The following is a 19,788-nucleotide window of genomic DNA, read 5'->3' as shown; positions in this document are numbered from 1 at the left end:
GAAAGGATGCATAAGGGATACTAAAGATTTAGGATCATTGCAAGGTTACTGGTAGTTCCTTGAAAGATTAAGCTTCCTGGAAAATGCCACATTTTATGCCAGTTTCTTTCGCTTTTCAAAGAGAAAGACGGATTTCACAAAGGATGCACTAAGCAGAGTTAAACTTTGCTCCAGAAAGCCCTAAGATTTTACAGATGTATACCTGTTAAGAATGGCAATCTCACTGGGAAGCATGGCATAGTGCGGGCTTCGGAGTCACGCAGAGCCTGCAGTCCTGCAGGTCACTCACAACCCTCCCAGCCCCAGCTTCCTGGTCCATAAAACAGGGATAGCAACAGCACCTGCCTGAAAAGGTGGTGTAAGGGTCACATGTAACGACAGTGCCTGCAAATAGCACCTGATAAATATCGTTGCTGTTATTTTTATTACTTTCTCTGCACTTGCATTGTCACTAATACAATAACCCTGTCAAGTAAGTGCTATTCCCATTTCATAAATGATTAAATAGAACCTCGGGGAGATGAAGAAACTTGCCCAAGTGAATTCCCCTTGCCTGACTGAATTCCTCTTGGAAATACACCCCAAAGAAGGGTATATTTCTTTCTCTGGGATGTGAGCGTGTTGCCTCTAAGATATTCCAAGTCTCAACTGGACACTCCACTCCCAGGTGTGCCATGCCCAGGCCTCACCCATAGTAAGAAAGAGCACATTGTAGTGCAGGAGTCTGGAGTTCAATCCCAGTGACCTCAGGCAAGTTCAGATGAGAAATAACACATGTAAAGCAACGAGGCGTTCAACCATCCATTACCAGCCATCCTGGCTCGTGCTTATCAAAAATAGGTACTCCCAGATCATACAGAGGACACCTGGAAATTGGTGTCTCTTATCCTCATCCGGAGGCCAGTCCAGCATCAGCCAAACCTGGAAGGTACTTGTCTATCTCTACCTACCTAGCAAGGCTCTGATAGAGGGCAAACCACAGACCTTTATAACAAATCCAGAAAGCAGTAGAATGAGGGAAAGGTGTGTGTCACATCTTCTCCTTTAATTTACCCACCCACAGCCATGGCCTAGGCCTAGCACTGTGCCTGACCCACACTGAGTCACTTAATAAATAAGTGCTGCCTGACCGAATGATCAAACATCAGTTCTGCAAATAGAGAACATGATTTTTTGCACTGGGTTCCTAAATGTTAAAGACCTCCAACGTATGATAGAATGACAATATCTATATTTCTTTTTAAAACCATGCTAGCCACAGATCCCACAGTCAACGTCACCAGGCCACGTAGTTTTTCTTTTCCCACAGTTTTTCACTCACTGCTCTTTTTTGGCCAGGTTTTAGCCTAGCCCAGCCTTCCCATCGTTACCCATTCAGCCTCTCCCGCCAACACCGAAACGATCCCTCACCCCCACCATTTTTCACCACGCTGCTCTCTTTGGAACGTCGGGCTCTCGCCCACCTCTGGCCTTCCAGTCTGTTTTTAGCCCACTTGCAGAGCCGGTTCGCTCGCAGTCAGAGCTTGCTCCTTGGCTTTCATGTGGGCTCTGCTCAAATTCAAGTTTTGGTCATGACCATGGGCAACTCCTTTCCTCCCTCTGGGTCGCTGTGTCCTCATCTGTGGAAAGAGGCGCTGGCTGGGATGATCTCCCGGCCTCCACGGGTCAAAGGTCACACTTCTCCAACATGGTCACACTTGATGTCTCTGGACCTTAGTTTCCTCACTGTAAAAAATGAGGAAGTCAGACAATCAGTCCAAACTACGCCAAGGCAGTTACTAGATTCTTTCTGATTCTTGTTGTTAGTGCCCCCACAAGAAGCATTTTCAACAGTGTTTTCTTGCCCTTTTCCTCTGTAGACTGTAGACTGCTTTGGGATTACGTCTATCAGTTGCTTTCTGACAGCCGGTACGAAAACTTCATCCGATGGGAGGACAAAGAATCCAAAATATTCCGGATAGTGGATCCCAATGGACTGGCTCGACTGTGGGGAAACCATAAGGTAAAAGGGCACCAGATACGTGCTCTATAAACTAGCGCCAAAATAAAGTCTTTATCTCAGGACTGGAGGATAATTGTCTGTCTTCTGCTTCCTAAGTCTGCCCATGATTATTTGGTTTATTCCTCACTGGGCAAACAATTAGACAGTTGCAGAGGGAAGGAAATAATTAAAGATGCCTCTTTTCATTTGTTACTTAGCCGGGTGCCCATTAACTCGGCACATCCCAGTTTGGTAGGAATAACCCTCATCTCCACTAGCCGTGCTGGCACTAGGAACTGGGTGACAGGGAAGTACTGCGAGACTATGACTCACAAGGGACCTTTGGGAAGTGTCACTTCTGTTCTGCTCAGTTAGAAACTCCCATGTTCATAAAAGCCCATTTCTACATGGAAAATATTTATATTCTGACCATGAAACATCCTCTTTGCAAGCAAATGGTGCAAGAAGTTTGATTGCCCCCACAATCTTCCAAACTGGGAGGAGGGGATGGAATTTAAAACATAAAAGTCTTTTAGAGTAAGGATGACTGTCCAAGTGTACACATGAAAAAGTGGGTAACTGTGATCTAGGCCAGGCAACGGACAGGTAGATCTGAGGCCAAGCCTGAAGGCGCTGAGGTGGCACAGCCCCAGACCCGCTGAGCAAGGGGTCAGGCAGGCACAGCCAAAGAAGGCAGCCGCGCTCTGGCCGCAGGGAGGAGGCCCTGCTGTGGGCCTTGACCAAATATGGCAGGCCCGCCGCCAGGCATTGCAGCGTGAGTCACCGGGAAAGATCCCCGTGCACGCCCCCATGCTGCCGGAGCCCCAGGGCTCGGACCGCTGCATGCTTGCTTCCAGAACAGGAATTTAAACAACAAAAAAATCTCTTCCTTAAAATGACAGACCAGAAGCACAAGTTTGAGAAAGGTCATTGCAACAATAAAAGAAGTTGTGTGGGGGTCAGAAGGTGAAGGATGACCCACAGATGTGGCGGGGGGGACCCGCAGGAAATTCCTCGGGCATAGCAGAGAGCAGTCTGGGCACAAGGGAATACAGGAGGCTGCTGCGGGCTCCACTTTATTAGCTGGAGCCCCGGCACTTCTGACAAAGGGTGATTCACCTTCGGAGAAACCGTCGGTGACCATGTGTGAAAAAGCCAAGAGGGTGGGAACGCAGGGGCCCGGATGGCGGCAGCTTAACAGGTAGAGGTCCCAAGCTGGCAGGGCCGTGCAGAGCAGCCGGAGAGCTTTGTTTTAATAGCTCCCCCAGTGCTTTTTTTGAGATTCATTTCATTGTGTCTTTGTGCTTTTTTTCTCTCTTCCTCCTTTGAACAAACAGAACAGAACAAACATGACCTATGAGAAAATGTCCAGAGCCCTGCGCCACTACTACAAACTAAACATTATCAGGAAGGAGCCGGGACAAAGGCTTTTGTTCAGGTAGCACTTCCTTTTTCTCCTTTCCTTCTTCTGGGAGGATACTGTTTTCTTTAAATGAGGGGGAGAAGGGAGACTGTTAAGATCTCTGCCTGCCGATCTGAGACCCAAGGCCATCATTGTTACAAATTGAATACCGGGTGCTGGTTTGTTAGGATTTAAGGGAAAAAATTTTACTTTTTTATGTTTGTCCTGTAGTAAAGCCAAAACTAAACAAACACAATCTGATTCACCTTTAAAATAACACAGTGACCAAATAATATTATCTGGTATTGAACTACAAATTGAATACCAGGTGCTGGTTTGTTAGGATTTAAGGGAAAAAATTTTACTTTTTTATGTTTGTCCTGTAGTAAAGCCAAAACTAAATAAACACAATCTGATTCACCTTTAAAATAACACAGTGACCAAATAATATTATCTGGTATTGAAATCCGGTGTAGTTAAAGGGAGTAACCAGAGGAACGTTGTCAATGGCAAAGCAAGGAATTAAATCTAGGCTTCCAGGTGACAGCCCCGTAAGCTACTTTCTGAGCCAGTATTTGTCAAACTGTGGGTAATGACCCGTAGTGAGTCACGAAATAGATTTAACCAATCAGCCACAACTTCCTTTTAATGAAATAGAGAATGGGAGAGGATAGGTTTGAAAATACCAGACTGCATCAACATGAAGTAGCAGAGACTGTTGATTCATGAAAATTTTGTTTCAGGTGTGTGCATGTGCGTGTGCATGTGTGCACATGTATGTGATGAGTCATGATGGGATTCTTATAATGCGTCAGTCAGAAAAGTCTGAAAGCCACTGCACTAGGCATGTCTCTTTCCAGAATTCCTCACAGCTCATGAGTTTCAACCATTTAACCTACCACGAAGACTGTGACTTCAAGTGCTGTGCAAGAGAGGAGGAAGAATTAGAAGAGGAAGAAGGAAGGGTCTAAAAGGCCAGTCAGGAATGCAGGAGTAGACCTCCACACTGGTGGTGACGGACTTGCTGGGACCAAGCGCAGGGTGCGAGGGAGGGAGGTACACAAGCATGACCTTAGTTATGGGTTTGGGCGTGTCTGGCTAGGACAAGGGCTATTGCGAGGCTAAGGCTAAGGCTTGGAATCCTCACAGCACCAATTGTCTAGCTCTTAATCCTGTTCGTGACACCAATTGTAAAGCCAGGCGACCACGCTAGTTGTCGCGGCTCTTTTACCTGCCCGTAATCTTGCACCGACTGGACTGATGGTTGAGCTAGGGCTGGGTCAAGAGCTCCCAGACCCCTCAAGCCCATCACAGACTGGGTCACAAACCCTTCACATGCCAGGCTGGGTCACAAACCCTTCACACGCCAGGCTGGGTCACCAGACCCCTTCATGCAGGTCTATCAGCTAGGCAACCGGCCACACGGTCCTTGGAAGCTGCAGGTCTGGAAAAACATGGCCACACAGGGCGGGAGGCTGAGGCAGTAAAACACGAGCCAAAACAGCGCCGCCTTGCCTTGCAGGCGCACTCACTCCACCCACACACACAATGTTACCGACCCACCCTGAACCAGCTCCCAGGCGAGGGGAGCCTGACCAGATTGTTCCATTTTCCCAAAAGGGCACATGGGACAGGATAGAGCGGCTGATGTGACTAGAGATGTGGCTTTGGGATTATCCTTGTACAGATAGAAAATGACACTGTGAGCTCACTGGGATGATAAGTGTTTATTGGAAAGAGCAGAGAAGCTGGGCTTCAGCATTGGGAAGGAGTGGTAACTTAAGAGTAATAAAAATAATTGAGATCTACAAAAGAAACAGAAAAAGGTTGTTCAAGAAATTGAAACAAAATGGAATGAGTTAAAAAAGAAAATCTCCTTTCTGTAGCTCTGCTGATACCTTCTCTTCTCCTCATCCATCACCCTAAACTTAGTCACTGGCTTCCTGTTCTTCCCACTCTGTGCTTTTTTCCTGGATGAAATGATCCCATTACATAACTTTATTGATCGCTTCAGTGGTTAGACTCTCGAATCTCTATAACCAGCTCTAAAATCTCCCTGAAATTCCAAACTTGAATTTCCAAGAGCTTCTTGTAGGACGTGTCCACTTAAGTATCACATTAATATTTCAGACATTATACCTTCAAGACAGACCTTCACATATTAGAAATCCCACCCGGAATTCTTGTTACCCATCTGTGCCTTCACCATTGTTTTAAGTGACGCAAAATACTTGGAACTGGGTGATTTATAAGAAAACGAAATTTATCGCTTACAGTTTTGGAGGCTTGGAAGCCTAAAGTCCAGGGAACACATCGCTGGTGGCAACAGTGATCCAGGGATCTCACATTGCAAGATGGTGGAAGCGGAGAGACAAAATACTTGGAACTGGGTGATTTATAAGAAAACGAAATTTATCGCTTACAGTTTTGGAGGCTTGGAAGCCTAAAGTCCAGGGAGCACATCGCTGGTGGCAACAGTGATCCAGGGATCTCACATTGCAAGATGGTGGAAGCGGAGAGAAACTAACCTTGCATGTGTTCATCTTTTAAAGCCCCCAGAACCATGCCCCTTACCACCATTTTTAATCCATTCACTACTGTGTGGTCCTACAATCTAATCACCTCTTCAAGGCCCCACCTTTCAATTACCATAATAGGATTTCCCACCCTCCACATTTACAGTGGAGATTAAGCCTGAATGAAGTTGGGGGGCATCCAATCTACAGCAGCTCCTTAGAAGGTAGAGGATTATATTTTATATAATTCTGCTTTACACTTTACTTTCAACAAATGTTTCATGACAAAGCTGGTGTGGAATATTAGAAGCTTAATATGGAAAAGTAGTCAAAAGAAGAAAAGGGTAGTGTGGAGGGCTTGATATAACATATCTGTGGAGTTGGCCTAAAGGGGATCATTAGCGGCTTCAGATGTTGAGGGAGAAGTTTTAGCAAGAGGATAAAAGTAGAAAACAGACTACAGATACTGCAGATCATACGCTTGAGAAGTTCAGCAGTAATGGGCAGAAAAGAAAAGCAGTAGTAATTGGAAGGCTCCAAGGGCTTCCAATAAAAGGTTTGCAACAACAAAAAAAAAAAAAACAGAGTAGTGCTATTAGTGAGGAAGAGATTAGTTATTTTTGAGGAAGTGAGTGTTAGAAACCAAGTTTGCCACAAAATGAAATCTTGATGTAAGACCCAGCATGTAATCAAGTGAAGTGTTAAGTTGTACCCTTTATGAGAAGCTCAGGTGTTGAGGTAGATTCCAGTATGGATTGGTGCAGCTCCTGGACGATGAGGTGGAACCCAGAGATCAAGTGGGACTCAGCTAGGGAAAGGGGAGTCAAGAGGGTCCCGGATAAGGCAAAGCCAAAGACTCGCAGAAAGATGGGAGCCATGATTTACGTAAGAAAAAACACTGGCAGACTGGAGTGGAGGGTTCATCTTAGTGAAGAGTGGAAAATAAGGGTTTCCTAGGTAAAGATGATAGAAGGCCCCATGAGCAGGCCAAACAGTGCACCCTGGCCTGGGTAAGTGGTCATTGTGAGCTTTCAGACGTGAGGTGCTGAGGGGAAATGCGTGCTTTAAGATAGTTCATCTGGTGCAGGGCAGAGGGTGTGGGAAGGGAAAGGCGTGCAGGCACGGAGGGCTGCAGAAAGGGCACTCCCACAGCAAAGGCAGAACGTTTGCAAGCAGGACACCTTCCTGGGCCATGTGAGTTGTGGTCGATACATGTCACTGATGTTATTTCCAATTGAACCTGTTGAACAAGAAGATCAGGCCTGCTGTATGCCCCAGCTGCAAAGGAAGACAGACTAAAGGGGATGCGTTGCTCGCATTTTGGGTGGATCAGTGATATCATTGAAAAAGATTTTCTTTTTGCTGTTCTAATTTTCCAAAAGCTTTACTAACTTGCCGCGTTATCAAAATTTTCAGTTTAATATTTAATTGTATCCTTTTGAGTGAAATTCAAGTTTTGAATACCATTCCCCAGGCTCCTGATCTGGAATGGAAATGGATATACACCTCACGTGGTTCGTGGTAAATGTAACTCTCTAAAAATAAGCAACACAGATAAGGGAGCTGCACCAGGCTTTCCCCGTGTGGCCGTACAGTAATGCACACATGGCTGCAGAGGGTCATCCCAATTTCTTTCTGCCACTTTTCAGGCAGTCAGAGGACGGGCTGCCTTTTTCTCATTTGCACTAAGTTAGCATTAATGTCTGGGTTCAGTAGCTCTCCAGCTATATAGGATGACGGGGCCGTTCTTTATAGGTTAGAGTTCAAGGTGAAGGCAACTTTAAGAAAATGTAACCTCTTGACTCCTCCGTCTCCTCTTCCAAAGGTTTATGAAAACTCCAGATGAGATCATGAGTGGCCGAACAGACCGTCTGGAGCACCTCGAGTCCCAGGAGCTGGATGAGCAAATGTACCAGGAAGACGAAGGCTGAAGGAGCCTGCACGCCACCTCAACGGCCGGCGGCCAAGGGACCCCTGCCCATCAGGACTGCCGGGGCGTGACGGAGCAGGCGGGCTGAGGAGCTTGGAAAGAAGAAACCAGAAATGGCAGTGATGCTTCTCTTGCACACCAAGAGGGACCCCAGAGCACCTTAGACAAACCACCCAGCAAAGGCGGGGCTGGAATTCTGGCAGAGGGCACGGGCCTGGGACTCGCCTGTCACGTCTCCTTCTCATTTGGAATCTCTCCATCTGTAACTCCTCTCCCTCACCCTCCCACTTGTTCTTGGCTTCATGGTGTTTTTGTTTTTGTTTTTTTAAAAACATGCAGTTTGACTTTTCATCATTCATATAGGGGAAGACATCTGATGTTGTTTTCCTATGAAAATATATATCTATTATATATATATTTTTTTTGCAAATCTCATAAAGTATGGCAAGCCCAGCTGGTCAGGAAAAAAATACTTGCAGAAGGTTCAGGTTCCTGTTTTCCTGCCACGTGGATCAGGTTTGTTCCTGTTGGTGTTGGGTCTTGGCTGAAAAGAAAAAAATGCTTTTAAAGGAGATCAAGTGAAAAGGAGAGCTCTGTCTTTCTCTCTTGCTCTCTTCCCCCCCTTGCTCCCCTCTGTCTCCCCTCCCTGTCTGCTGTTGAGCTTCAGATGCCTTTTAGCTGAGGTCAGCCTCTTGGAGAGTCTTGGGGATTGTTGGCACCTCAACAGAATCAGTGACCAGGGTGCTTTGTGGCCAGCAGCACGAAATCAAACCCGCATCCCAGCATTTAGCCACCCAGCTGAGGGAGGCCAAAAACTTCCCAGATGCTGCTGTACTCCAGAAAGATAAGTGCTAGTCCAGCGGGCCTTCCCTGAAATGCTGTGAGAGCCTCGCGGGGAAGGCATAAGATAAGCATGGAAGGCTGTCCAGGTTATTTGGAAGGACCAGCAGTTTGGGATTAGCTTGCAAGTGCTTCAAAGTGGAAAATACAAAAAGACCACACAGGCCTGGCGGTCCAGAAACTGGGCGAAAATATTCCACAGTGGGGATTTATTTTTCCAAAGCAAGTTATTGACGCAGTGAGAAAGAAAAGCTCCTCTCAGCTGCCTTCCACAGGCCATCTTGTGGTCACTTTCGTGCCCTCTCCTGATTTATTTTCAATTCCTAGCCTTTTTTTTTTTTTTTTTTTTTAACCACACAGGCCTGGCGGTCCAGAAACTGGGCGAAAATATTCCACAGTGGGGATTTATTTTTCCAAAGCAAGTTATTGACGCAGTGAGAAAGAAAAGCTCCTCTCTGCTGCCTTCCACAGGCCATCTTGTGGTCACTTTCGTGCCCTCTCCTGATTTATTTTCAATTCCTAGCCTTTTTTTTTTTTTTTTTCTAAGTTTCCTGGTCCCCGCTGGACACCCGGCATTTGAGAGGGGAGGATCTCGTAGTGCAGTTCCTGTTGCAACCGGTGTGTGCCCAGCCTGGGCAGACAGGAAATTCCTCACATACATTATTTTTTTCCTTCCTTTGTAGCTGTGTTTCAGAAAGGGCCCATTTGTGGCTCTTTTTCACCTCAAAATAAGGTTGATAGTATCTTGTAAAATGAGGTTCATGCCACCCTTAGTACCTTTGATGATAACAGCTATTTTTAGAGAGCTGTTTTAGATTTTTTTTTTCTTTACTAACCGTCTAAATGAACTCTTCCAATATAGGTTCAGACATCCAATATTTGGAGTACAGTTTTTTTGATCCAGAAGACTAGACTTGCCTTACAGAGCACGCCCTCCTGGCTCCTCTCTGCTTCGCCCCTTAGTTGGGTGGGCATCTCGCAGCCCCTCCAGGCACATACGTGCACCGCCAGCAGCACTTAGCTGCCAGACCCCGGGCTTCTCCTCCAGCCGTTTCTGAGTTGAGTCAGGCACATAGAGGTTGGGGGTACATAGTTAAGAGGAATTCTCTGTGGGCCTCACTGACAAGGACACCAGCCTGGGGATAAGGAGATGGACTATGGCTCAGGGACACTGGAATTGGGGAGCTGATTAAGCCTCTTCAGTCTTGCCGTGTTCTTAGCCCACAGGTAGACATGCAGGGGTGTCCACCTTGCTCCCACTGTCACGTGCTTCCTCCGTTCTCCCTTCTGGGAGGTCAGGGACCTTCTGTGTCAGGCTAGAGAGTCTCATCATAAAGGGTCTGGTCTCCAGTCGCTGCAGTTGTGATGAGAGTCAGGCAGATCCTGGCAGGCTCCACGTGTCTTTCAGACTGTTCAGCAGGAGCCGGCGATACATGTTGCAGCCTCTGAGATGACTGATATTGTATCTCAAAAGGAGAGATTAAGGCAAATACCTGGTATGTTGTGAAAGCCATTGAGCTTAAGAGCTGGAGAGAAAGGGTGGATTGTTGCTGAGGCCCTTTGTATAGCTATGAAATCAGAGACCAAGGTGTGGTGTTGTTCCCCAGGATTAAGAAGCCTCATTCCGGTCACTTTACCTGAGTACGAGTACTCAGTCTCTTACCAGTCAAAGAATCTTCTAGTTGAATTACAGAGGGAAATCCCCTTCTGCCCCAAGGATTTCTGAATTTAAAGCAATATCCTGTGAGAATACATACGACAGGATGACACCTTCAGCCACTTGGAGAAGAAATAGAAAGTGCTAATTCCAATGGAGTCTTTATTTCCCACTCAGATGTTGCCAAGAATGATTTTCTGTTGATTCCTTTCACTGCAGAAGTTCCCCTTATTTGTTCTTTGGGAGAAGACCTGGGCAGGGCTGACACTGGGGATACAGTTTCTTCACACTGCAGACCCTAAAGATTTCAGATTCAATTTAGCAAGCCTTGGTGAAGCACTTACTTGACCCTGTGGGGGATTCACACATGAATCAGCTGCAGTCCCTGCCCTCTGAGAGTTGACATTCGGTTCATGCAGACTCCACCCAGCATGAAATTTTTCAGTTCAGCACTAAGTACTAGGGGTGATGAATATTTCACCTGAGACCAAATTAAAAGCATGTCAGTCATCTGAATAGTTGGCCTTTCCCTCTTGCCACTGTGGAAATCCTTGGCTTGCAAAATCTGAAGTCAGGAAAGGAAAGCGCAACGCACACTGTGGTGTGAGGGATGGCTGCTCTCACTTGCGCCTTGAACTTCTCTTCCCTACATCTTGAGTGAGCCAGGCTGTCTCTTTTCCATCAGAAGCAAGCAGTAGTAATTGGCTAGTCCGGCTATGCTCAAGATAACATCTGTAGAATCTTCCTGACCCAAGGTAACTCTGTCTTGCCCACGGCAGCATCACCAGTGTTCCAAATCCTTTTGGGAGGAGGGGTCCTGACAGGAAAAGAGGAATAACAGACCAATGGATTTTCTCCTTTCAGTAGTGTTTGGAACCCCTGATCCAATGTCTTTTTCACTGATATCTTGTCCAAATGAGAATGTCGCTTTAGCTGAAATTTAAATGGCAATGACAGACTTTGCAGAAATGACTAAGTAACCAACATTTCCACCTTTCACTGCCTAAGATCCAACTCCAAATACATTTTTGAAACATTCACTCCCTTTTGCAGAAGGGAAACCTGAGTATCAGGGTTGTAGTGTGACTTGCCCTAGGAGCAGACAGCATGCCAGGGACAGAACTAAGATTGGGATCTGGCCGAGCCATACCCCTGTTTGACCCATTCCCACCCAGGAAACTGAAGATAAAAGATTGGGGAAATACACAAAGAACAAAGGGCAGGGTGTTTTGCCCAAGCATTCGGTGCTAGTTAGAAGCTGTTCACTCACCTGCTCCTCTTCTGAGCAGAAACCTGGAATAAAGGGAGTGATACAAGGAAGCCAGTGGACAGGAGGGGGACACATTAATCCCTGCTGTCTAAAAACCACAGAAGACTAACCTGATACTCTTTTGGCCCCGTCTGCATCAACACTAAACAACTGCAAACTCCCTGAATATCTCACACATGCCAAGTGAACATTCTTGAAGGTTTCTCTTTGTGACTGCAACCACCTGCAAACCAGAATGAATCTAGATTTTTTTTTTCTTTGTTTAGTTTCTAATCTCTTGTTGTTTATGAGGTGTGGGGTTTATAAGGGACTGAATCAAATGAATGTAACAAAAAAGAAAAACAAAAAACAAAAAAAATGCCTTTTCTCAGGGCCAGTGAGTTGCAAATAATTTTTAAAGAAAAGCCTATAATTACATCATCTCAATAAATTTTTTATAAAAAAAAAATGAAGTTCCAAGTCTCTGTTTTTCATAATATGAAATGGAGTCACACAGGCAAGGTACTCCAATGAGGTCAATCTTGTCTGCACTCAATTATGATATAAAGCGCAGTCACGGTTTTCCACTGGCAGGAAGCCTCCATTACAGACCAGTCAGCAGGCAGTCTTTAGACAAGTGGCACCAGAAAGCCAAGCAGCTGTCACCGGTGGAAAAGTTTGCCAAAAGGAACCCCAGTCCGAGGTGCTTGGGTCCCATGCTGTGCAGAAGACTTATTCACTAAGGACTTAGGTGATGCCAGGGGTTAAAGGACCTAGGTCCTTACACAATAGAGTTGCTCCTTAAATCTGTAGAGATCCAGGGTCTGAGCCTATGAGGTAATGAGAGCATAAGTACTGGGATAGATCCTATGACTAAATACAGGACTGTAATGACCTAGAAGGTCATCACAGCCCAGAGCTGGCCTGTATTCTCAGAATGTGTCAGCCACACTGGCCAATAGAGCCACCCGCCAACCAGTGGGCACTTGAGATTTTAAGATCAAACATCTGTGGTCGACCTGAACTATCTGCCATCAAAGGAAGGTAGAAACAAGAAGAATGGAAAATGAAGCAAATTACATTGCTTTTCAGCAACTCCACTGTGGGTCTGAAAAGTGGAAGTTTGAAATCGATGGTCTCAGAAAATGTTATTTCTGTTTTTAAGTTGTCCCAAGTACTCTGTATCTACTGACAATGGATTGCTGAAATTTGGCCTTATATTCTATATTATCAAAGCACAGTATCGAATAAGGGCCCAGATATTTTCTGTGGTGAGGATGCTTTGGAAGCAACTATTTCTATGTAGCATTCATATCACCTGAGAATCGCTAGAAATGCAAATTATCAGTTCCCATCCAATAAACTGAATCAAAACCTTTGGAGGTGGGGCGGATTGCTGAAATTTGGCCTTATATTCTATATTATCCAAGCACAGTATCGAATAAGGGCCCAGATATTTTCTGTGGTGAGGATGCTTTGGAAGCAACTATTTCTATGTAGCATTCATATCACCTGAGAATTGCTAGAAATGCAAATTATCAGTTCCCATCCAATAAACTGAATCAAAACCTTTGGAGGTGGGGCCTAGCAATCTGCATTAACAAGCACTGTGGGTGATTCAGATGCACACTAAAGCTTGAGAGCCACTGCTGTCATCGATTTGTTCATCTTAGTATAAAAAACAGCATGTGGCTTTTTAAACAATAAGTACCCAGAATAATGGATGACAACTAATTTGCATTAATAGTACTCACACACAATCATGCTGCATTTTCATAATAGTAGATACACTGTGGAATGAGGCTAAGTGAACACAGAATCACATACCAAAGTCCTCTTTCTTCCAAACCTTTTAAGCAATTTGCTATAAAGAGGAGCATTTTAAAAGATAACTCTAACAGCTGACCTGCCCTTGCAAATTAGAGCACAGCAATTTACCCACTCATGCCCACTTACCTGCCTCACCAGCCTGATCTAAAAAGAAAAATAAAAGGATCGCTCTCATCTGCTGACCCACGTTGGCTATCTGTCCCTGGCATTATAAGCAGAGCCCCAAATGACCACTCAGCCAGGGTACCTGCGGAGAACTCCAGAAACACTGGACTAGACCAGCGCTTCTCAAACCTGAGAGTGCTTGCAGATCACCTGGGGACCTCGGTAAAAAAGCAGATTTTGCTCCAGAAATAGCGTCTTGGCAAGTATGGGTGGAAGATCTGCTCCTCCCGCTGCTGTCCGAGCGGGACTTGAGGGGCTGCGTTTCTAACAGGCTCCGGGCAGTGCTCACGCCGTTGGCCCTCGGTCCACAGTCTGAGCAGCAAGAGCCCAGTGATCTCCCTTCACGCCCTGAGATTCTGACCCTGATGCAAAACTGATGAGCCTCTCTCTTTGCTTTATTCCTTTGCCAGTTACTCCCTGGAGCAGTCCCTGGGGCCAATCCTGCTCTGCAAGGAGTTTGCTTGTTCTCTTTTTAGGGCAGCAACAGGAGTAAACACCATGACCAAAGCCTCTTCTTCACCGAGTGCAGGAGCAGCTGTTCTGGAACTGGCCCTTGACACTGCCTGTCATAACTGGCATCTGCCCTCATGGTCACCATCCTTATGGTAAGAGACTCCAGGCATCACTGTCTCTCCTGCGGCCTCTACAAAGGCCAATCTGGAGCAGCAGACAGAAAGCTCATCATGCCATTACCATTCTTGACGTTCCGAAAGACACCAGGATGAATGAGCAGATCTTCCATCCAAACCGTCCAAGATGTTGACACTAAAAGCAGACAACCTTGGGTCAGCATCCACACTGTCAGTACTTACAGATTCACTCTTTTCTTGTTTAATTAAGGCCCTCAGCACCTAATGGATTGAGGAGATAGATCTCTGCTAGTGAAAACTGCTTAAGAAATTCTGCCTAATCTCTTCCGAGGCAATAGAAGACTATTCCCTCTCTCCAGACCCTCTTAGCAATGGCCTCCTGGAGTCCTGTGAGGGTCTCTGCACATTCTCCTTCAACCAGAATTTTAATCATGAGATCCCATTTCAGCCCATCCACCCAAATTGGCCCTTGCTTCCCCTGATGCCTCCAGTAGAGCTAAGCACTCACTTACTGGTGTCCCACTGCAAGCACATCCATAGAACAACTCGGTGCCTCCCTGCAAGGGAGAGCTCGTGTGTCTCTGTCCCTTACTAGAGCTCTCTGAAGGGAGAGAGAGTGTTTTAGGCACTTTTTTTTACCACCAGCCCCTTGCATGGCTCCTGGCACAAGGTATATCTTAAGTGTTTTTAATGAGAGAGTGAAGTCTGAGATACTCTTTGTGACCCTGAGTCAGGCAAAGATTTCTTTGATATGACACCAAAAACACAATCCATAAGAGAAAGCAATTGATAAATTGGACTTCATCAAAATTAAAACCTGCTCTTCAAAAGACACCATTTTAATAAATGAAAAGACAGTTACAGGCTGGGAGAAAACATTTGCAAGTCATCTGATAAAAGATTTGTATCCTGAATGTAGAAAGAACTCCTACAACTCAACAAGATGAAGAACCCAATTAAAAAATGGTCAAAGATTCGAAAACTGAGAAATTGGTAAAGGGCCACAACAAATGGTTACATTGTGTAATGTTGAGTAAACTAATTATCCTGATTTGAGCATCACATGTTGCACATGGGTATTGATATTCAATGTTGTACCCCACAGGTATGTACAATCAATTGTTTCAATAAAAAAAATAAGATTTAAATAGACATTTCACCAAAGAACATATAGGAAGGGCTATTAAGCACATGAAAAGATGCTCATTAGTTATTAAGGAATGGCAAATTAAAACCACAATGAAATAACACTACACAACCACAAATGGCTATAATGAAAAGATTGTCAATACCAAGTGTAGGCTAGGATGTGGAGAAACTGGAACCCTCATACATTGCTGGTAGGGATATAAATGGCACAGCCACTTTGGAAAACTGGCAGCTTCTTAAAAAGTTAAACATAAATTTACCATATGATCCAGCAATTCCATTCCTGAGTATCTTCCCAAGAGAAATGAAAACCAACGTCCACACAAAGACACACATACAAATATTTACAGCAGCATTACTTACAATAGGTAAAAACTGGAAATACTCCACACATCCCTCAACTGGTGAATGGATAAATAAATATGGTAAATCCACACAATGAAATACTATTTGGCAACAAAAAGGAAAGAAACTATTGGTACATGCGATAACATGAATGAACCTCAGAAACATGGTGCTAAGTTAAAAGAAGCTAGACACAAAAGACCACATATTGTATGGTTCCACATATAAAATTCCCAGTAAAGGCAAATCTATAGAGACAGGAAGTCAATGAGTGGTTGCCCAGGAATGGAGGTAGGACTGGGATTGAATGGAAATGAGCAAGAAAGAACGTTTGGAGATAATGGAGGTGTTCCAAAATTGGATCATCATGATAGTTGCACAAATCTATCCATTTATTAAAATTCATTGAACTGTACCCTTATAAAGAGTGTGTTTTGTGGTACGTAATTTTACTTCAAAAAAGTTGTTAAAGGCAGTTATATCTTCCTCTCCCCCCCCCCCCCGGTTTTTTTGGGGTTTTTTTGTTGTTGTTGTTGTTTGTTTGTTTTTGTGTGTGTGTGTGAGAGTGTGTGTGTGTGTGTGTATGTATGTGTGTGAATTGATTCATTCACCTTTAGCTCCCTCCAATAAGTGAAAACATGTGGTATTTCTTTTTCTCTGCCTGACTCGTTTCACTTAATATTATTCTTTCAAGGTCCATCCATGTTGTTGCAAATGGCAGTATTTCATTCGTTTTTATAGCTGAGTAGTATTCCATTGTGTAGATATACCACATTTTCCGTATCCACTCATCCGATGATGGACATTTGGGCTGATTCCAGCTCTTGGCTATTGTGAAGAGTGCTGCAATGAACATTGGGAAACAAGTATACCTTCGACTTGATGATTTCCATTCCTTTGGATATATTCCCAGCAGTGAGATAGCTGGGTCATATGGTAGATCTATCTGCAACTGTTTGAGGAACCTCCAAACCATTTTCCATAGGGGTTGCACCATTATGCATTCCCACCAACAATGTAAGAGAGTTCCTTTTTCTCCGCAACCACACCAGCATTTATCTTTCAGCATCTTTTGGATTTTGGCCATCCTAACTGGGGTGAGATGGTATCTCAGTGTGGTTTTGATTTGCATTTCCCGGATGCTGAGTGATGTTGAGCATTTTTTCATATGACTGTTGGCCATTTGCATATCTTCTTTAGAGAAATGCCTACTTAGCTCTTTTGCCCATTTTTTAATTGGGTTGCTTGTTTTTTTCTTGTAAAGTTGTTTGAGTTCTTTATATATTCTGGATATTAGTCCTTTGTCAGACATGTATTTTGCAAATATTTTCTCCCACTCTGTTGGCTGTCTTTTAGCTCTGTTAATTGTTTCTTTTGCTGTGCAGAAACTTTTCAGTTTGATATAGTCCCATTTGTTTATTTTTCCTTTGGTTGCCCATGCTTTTGGGGTCATATTCATGAAGTCTGTGCCCAGCCCTATTTGCTGAAGGGTTTCTCCTATATTTTCTTTAATAAGTTTTATTGTTTCAGGGTGTATATTTAAATCCTTAATCCATTTTGAGTTGATTTTAGTAAATGGTGAGAGATGTGGGTCTAGTTTCAATCTCCTGCAAATGGATAACCAGTTATCCCAGCACCCTTTGCTGAAGAGGGAGTCCCGACCCCAGTGAATAGACTTAATGCCTTTGTCGAAGATCAAATGGCAGTAAGTGCGTGGGTTGATTTCAGGGTGCTCTATTCTATTCCATTGATCAGAGTCTCTGTTATTATACCAATACCATGCTGTTTTGGTTATTATAGCTTTGTAGTATAGTTTAAAGTCAGGTAGAGTAATACCTCCAGCTTTATTTTTTTTGCTCAGCGTTGCTTTGGCTATTCGTGGTCTTTTGTTATTCCAGATAAATGACTGTATAGTTCTTTCCATGTCAGAGAAAAATGTCATAGGAATTTTAATGGGGATTGCATTAAATTTGTAGATAACTTTGGGTAGTATAGTCATTTTCACTATATTGATTCTTCCAATCCAGGAGCATGGGATGTCTTTCCATCTTCTTGTATCCTCTCTAATTTCTCTCAGGAGTGGTTTATACTTCTCATTATAGAGATTTTTCACATCCTTAGTTAGTTCAATTCCTAAGTATTTTATTTTTTTGGTGGCTATTGTGAATGGGCAGGCTTTCTTGATTTCTCTTTCTGCTTGTTCACTATTGGTGAAAAGAAATGCTACTGATTTTTGTGTGTTGATTTTGTATCCTGCTACTGTGCTGAACTCTTTTATCACCTCTAAGAGTTTTTTAATAGATGATTTGGGCTGTTCAATATATAGGATCATGTCATCTGCAGTGGTCAGAGCTCCTGGAGCCAAATCCCACACCTCCTCTCCCCAGCTATGTGACCTCAGGCAACTAATTTCACGGCTCTGTGCCTCAGTTTCTTCAAATGTAAAATTGGAAGGATGATGATGATAATATCCACCTCAGAAGGATGGGTGTGAGGATTAAATGAGCTATGACAGAGAAGGGGCTTGGAAGAGCACACAGCACATTAAATATTAACTATTATTTTCATACTTTACTATGGATTGACTGAGCCCCCACCTGCCACTTCACTCAGAGCAGCTCTGCTTTTATCTTTTCTGCACACTGTGATTCCCCAAAAACATACCTTCTAAAAAAAGTTTCCATTGTTTTTGTTGTATTTTGGTTTACTTTGAACATTATGGAACGACCACAACCTCCTGACTTTACATATGAGGGGTCAGAGGCCCAGCAGGTGAGGGGTTACCCCAAGCTGTCCCACATCCCGGGGAGTCTGAGCCTGGGTCCCCACCTGGAGTACTCAGTGGGGTCAAGTTCTCAGTCTCAAGGAGCACCTGAGCATTCAGTGATATCTGCTTGTGGCAAAGGACTCAACCCAAGGGAAACACTGGCTTTACTGGGAATATTTTTATCTGGTTTTGTTCCAGTTCAATAGCTTTAGAAAATGTGTAGGTTTCATTTTATTTAGAATTAGCTTGCTAGGTTCTTTGATTTAGTTTCCTCTTTCTTTTTAAGGAAGTCCTGTCTCGGCTCTCCTATGCACAAAACAATGTTATCTGGTTCGGTCTGGGGACTGGGAAATTAGAACACTATTTTTGAGAAGAGCCGGAACATAAGGGAGCCACATCATAAACTCTAGAAGTCTGGCTGTTTGGGGAACCAGAAGGTCAAACCATGTGAATCTCCTGACGGTCTTGCTTCTGCTGGACGCCTGCTGTTTTGCTAGAAAAGGAGAAAGTGCACATGACCAGGTTGAGATGAAGCTTCACGTGGAGCAATAGAAGGAATGGCAGCCACGCTGGGGTTCCTGCCCCATCCGACTTCCACCTCAGGCAACGTTGCTTGCAGAGTTATTTTCCTCAAAGTACCATGGAAATGATTCGATGAGAAAATGTATAACAATCCTAGCAGATACATGACAGTTCCCTCTTTCCTGCCTGCTAAACCCTCCCTCCAACCCACACCCACACTGCTCCTCCAACACTGAATTTCTGTCATTCTGATTCTATAGAATTATGAGTGGGGAAATCACCCAGTGACCAGTGATGAGGTGTCTTAGACCTTTTGTTTCTAATCAAGCTCTTCAAGATACATACGGACCTTAGCGAGGACCTTGACCAGAAGAAGGTAGATTACCTTTGGACGCAACCTGGGAAATCAGAACATCCTTCCTCCACCAGTCTCCCAGGGGAGCAGTCTCCCCCGGGACCAGAAGTCCCCGAGTTCTTCCCCTTCCTCTCCCAGTGAAGGTCACATGTGCCATTTGCATCAGCTCAGTGCTGGGTAGTCAGATCAGCAGATGAACACAGATTCTCCAAGGAATCTGAAATCTGCTTTGGGAAACTCGGTTTGGACTCTTTCCTGTCTTTCCTTTCCCTTAGAGCCCCCAATACCCATTTCAGCCTGAGGAAAACGTAGAACAATGAAAACTCCAGAGATGGCTTTATCTTCACACCAAAGATTTTCCATTAAAAGGGGAAATGGAAATTTTGGTTTTGGTTTAGCCTGTTTAGATGTAATCAGCATTTTTTTTCCTTTTTTTTTTTTTTTTTTTGTCTTTTTTTCGTGTCCGGCAACGGATCGCAACCCTCAGTGT

At 44.3% G+C, this 19,788-nt stretch overlaps 1 protein-coding gene across 1 annotated transcript in view; it reads left to right on the top strand.

Moving 5' to 3' along the window:
- Positions 1-8,398, top strand: part of ETV6 (ets variant 6) — a 36,280-nt gene extending 27,882 nt beyond the window's left edge. The window contains exons 3-5 of the mRNA XM_008577325.1: positions 1,860-2,002; positions 3,319-3,419; positions 7,725-8,398. Coding sequence (XP_008575547.1) covers positions 1,860-2,002; positions 3,319-3,419; positions 7,725-7,830 — 350 coding nt within the window. The 3' untranslated portion in view covers positions 7,831-8,398. The remainder of the gene's footprint in view (positions 1-1,859; positions 2,003-3,318; positions 3,420-7,724) is intronic.
- The last annotated feature ends 11,390 nt before the right edge of the window (positions 8,399-19,788 follow it).

The sequence above is a fragment of the Galeopterus variegatus genome, unplaced genomic scaffold (assembly GCF_000696425.1).
Source record: "Galeopterus variegatus unplaced genomic scaffold, G_variegatus-3.0.2 Scaffold1492, whole genome shotgun sequence".
NCBI lineage: Eukaryota > Metazoa > Chordata > Mammalia > Dermoptera > Cynocephalidae > Galeopterus > Galeopterus variegatus.
Note: the sequence above shows the minus strand (reverse complement) of the source record. Positions and strands in the feature narration are given on the sequence as shown.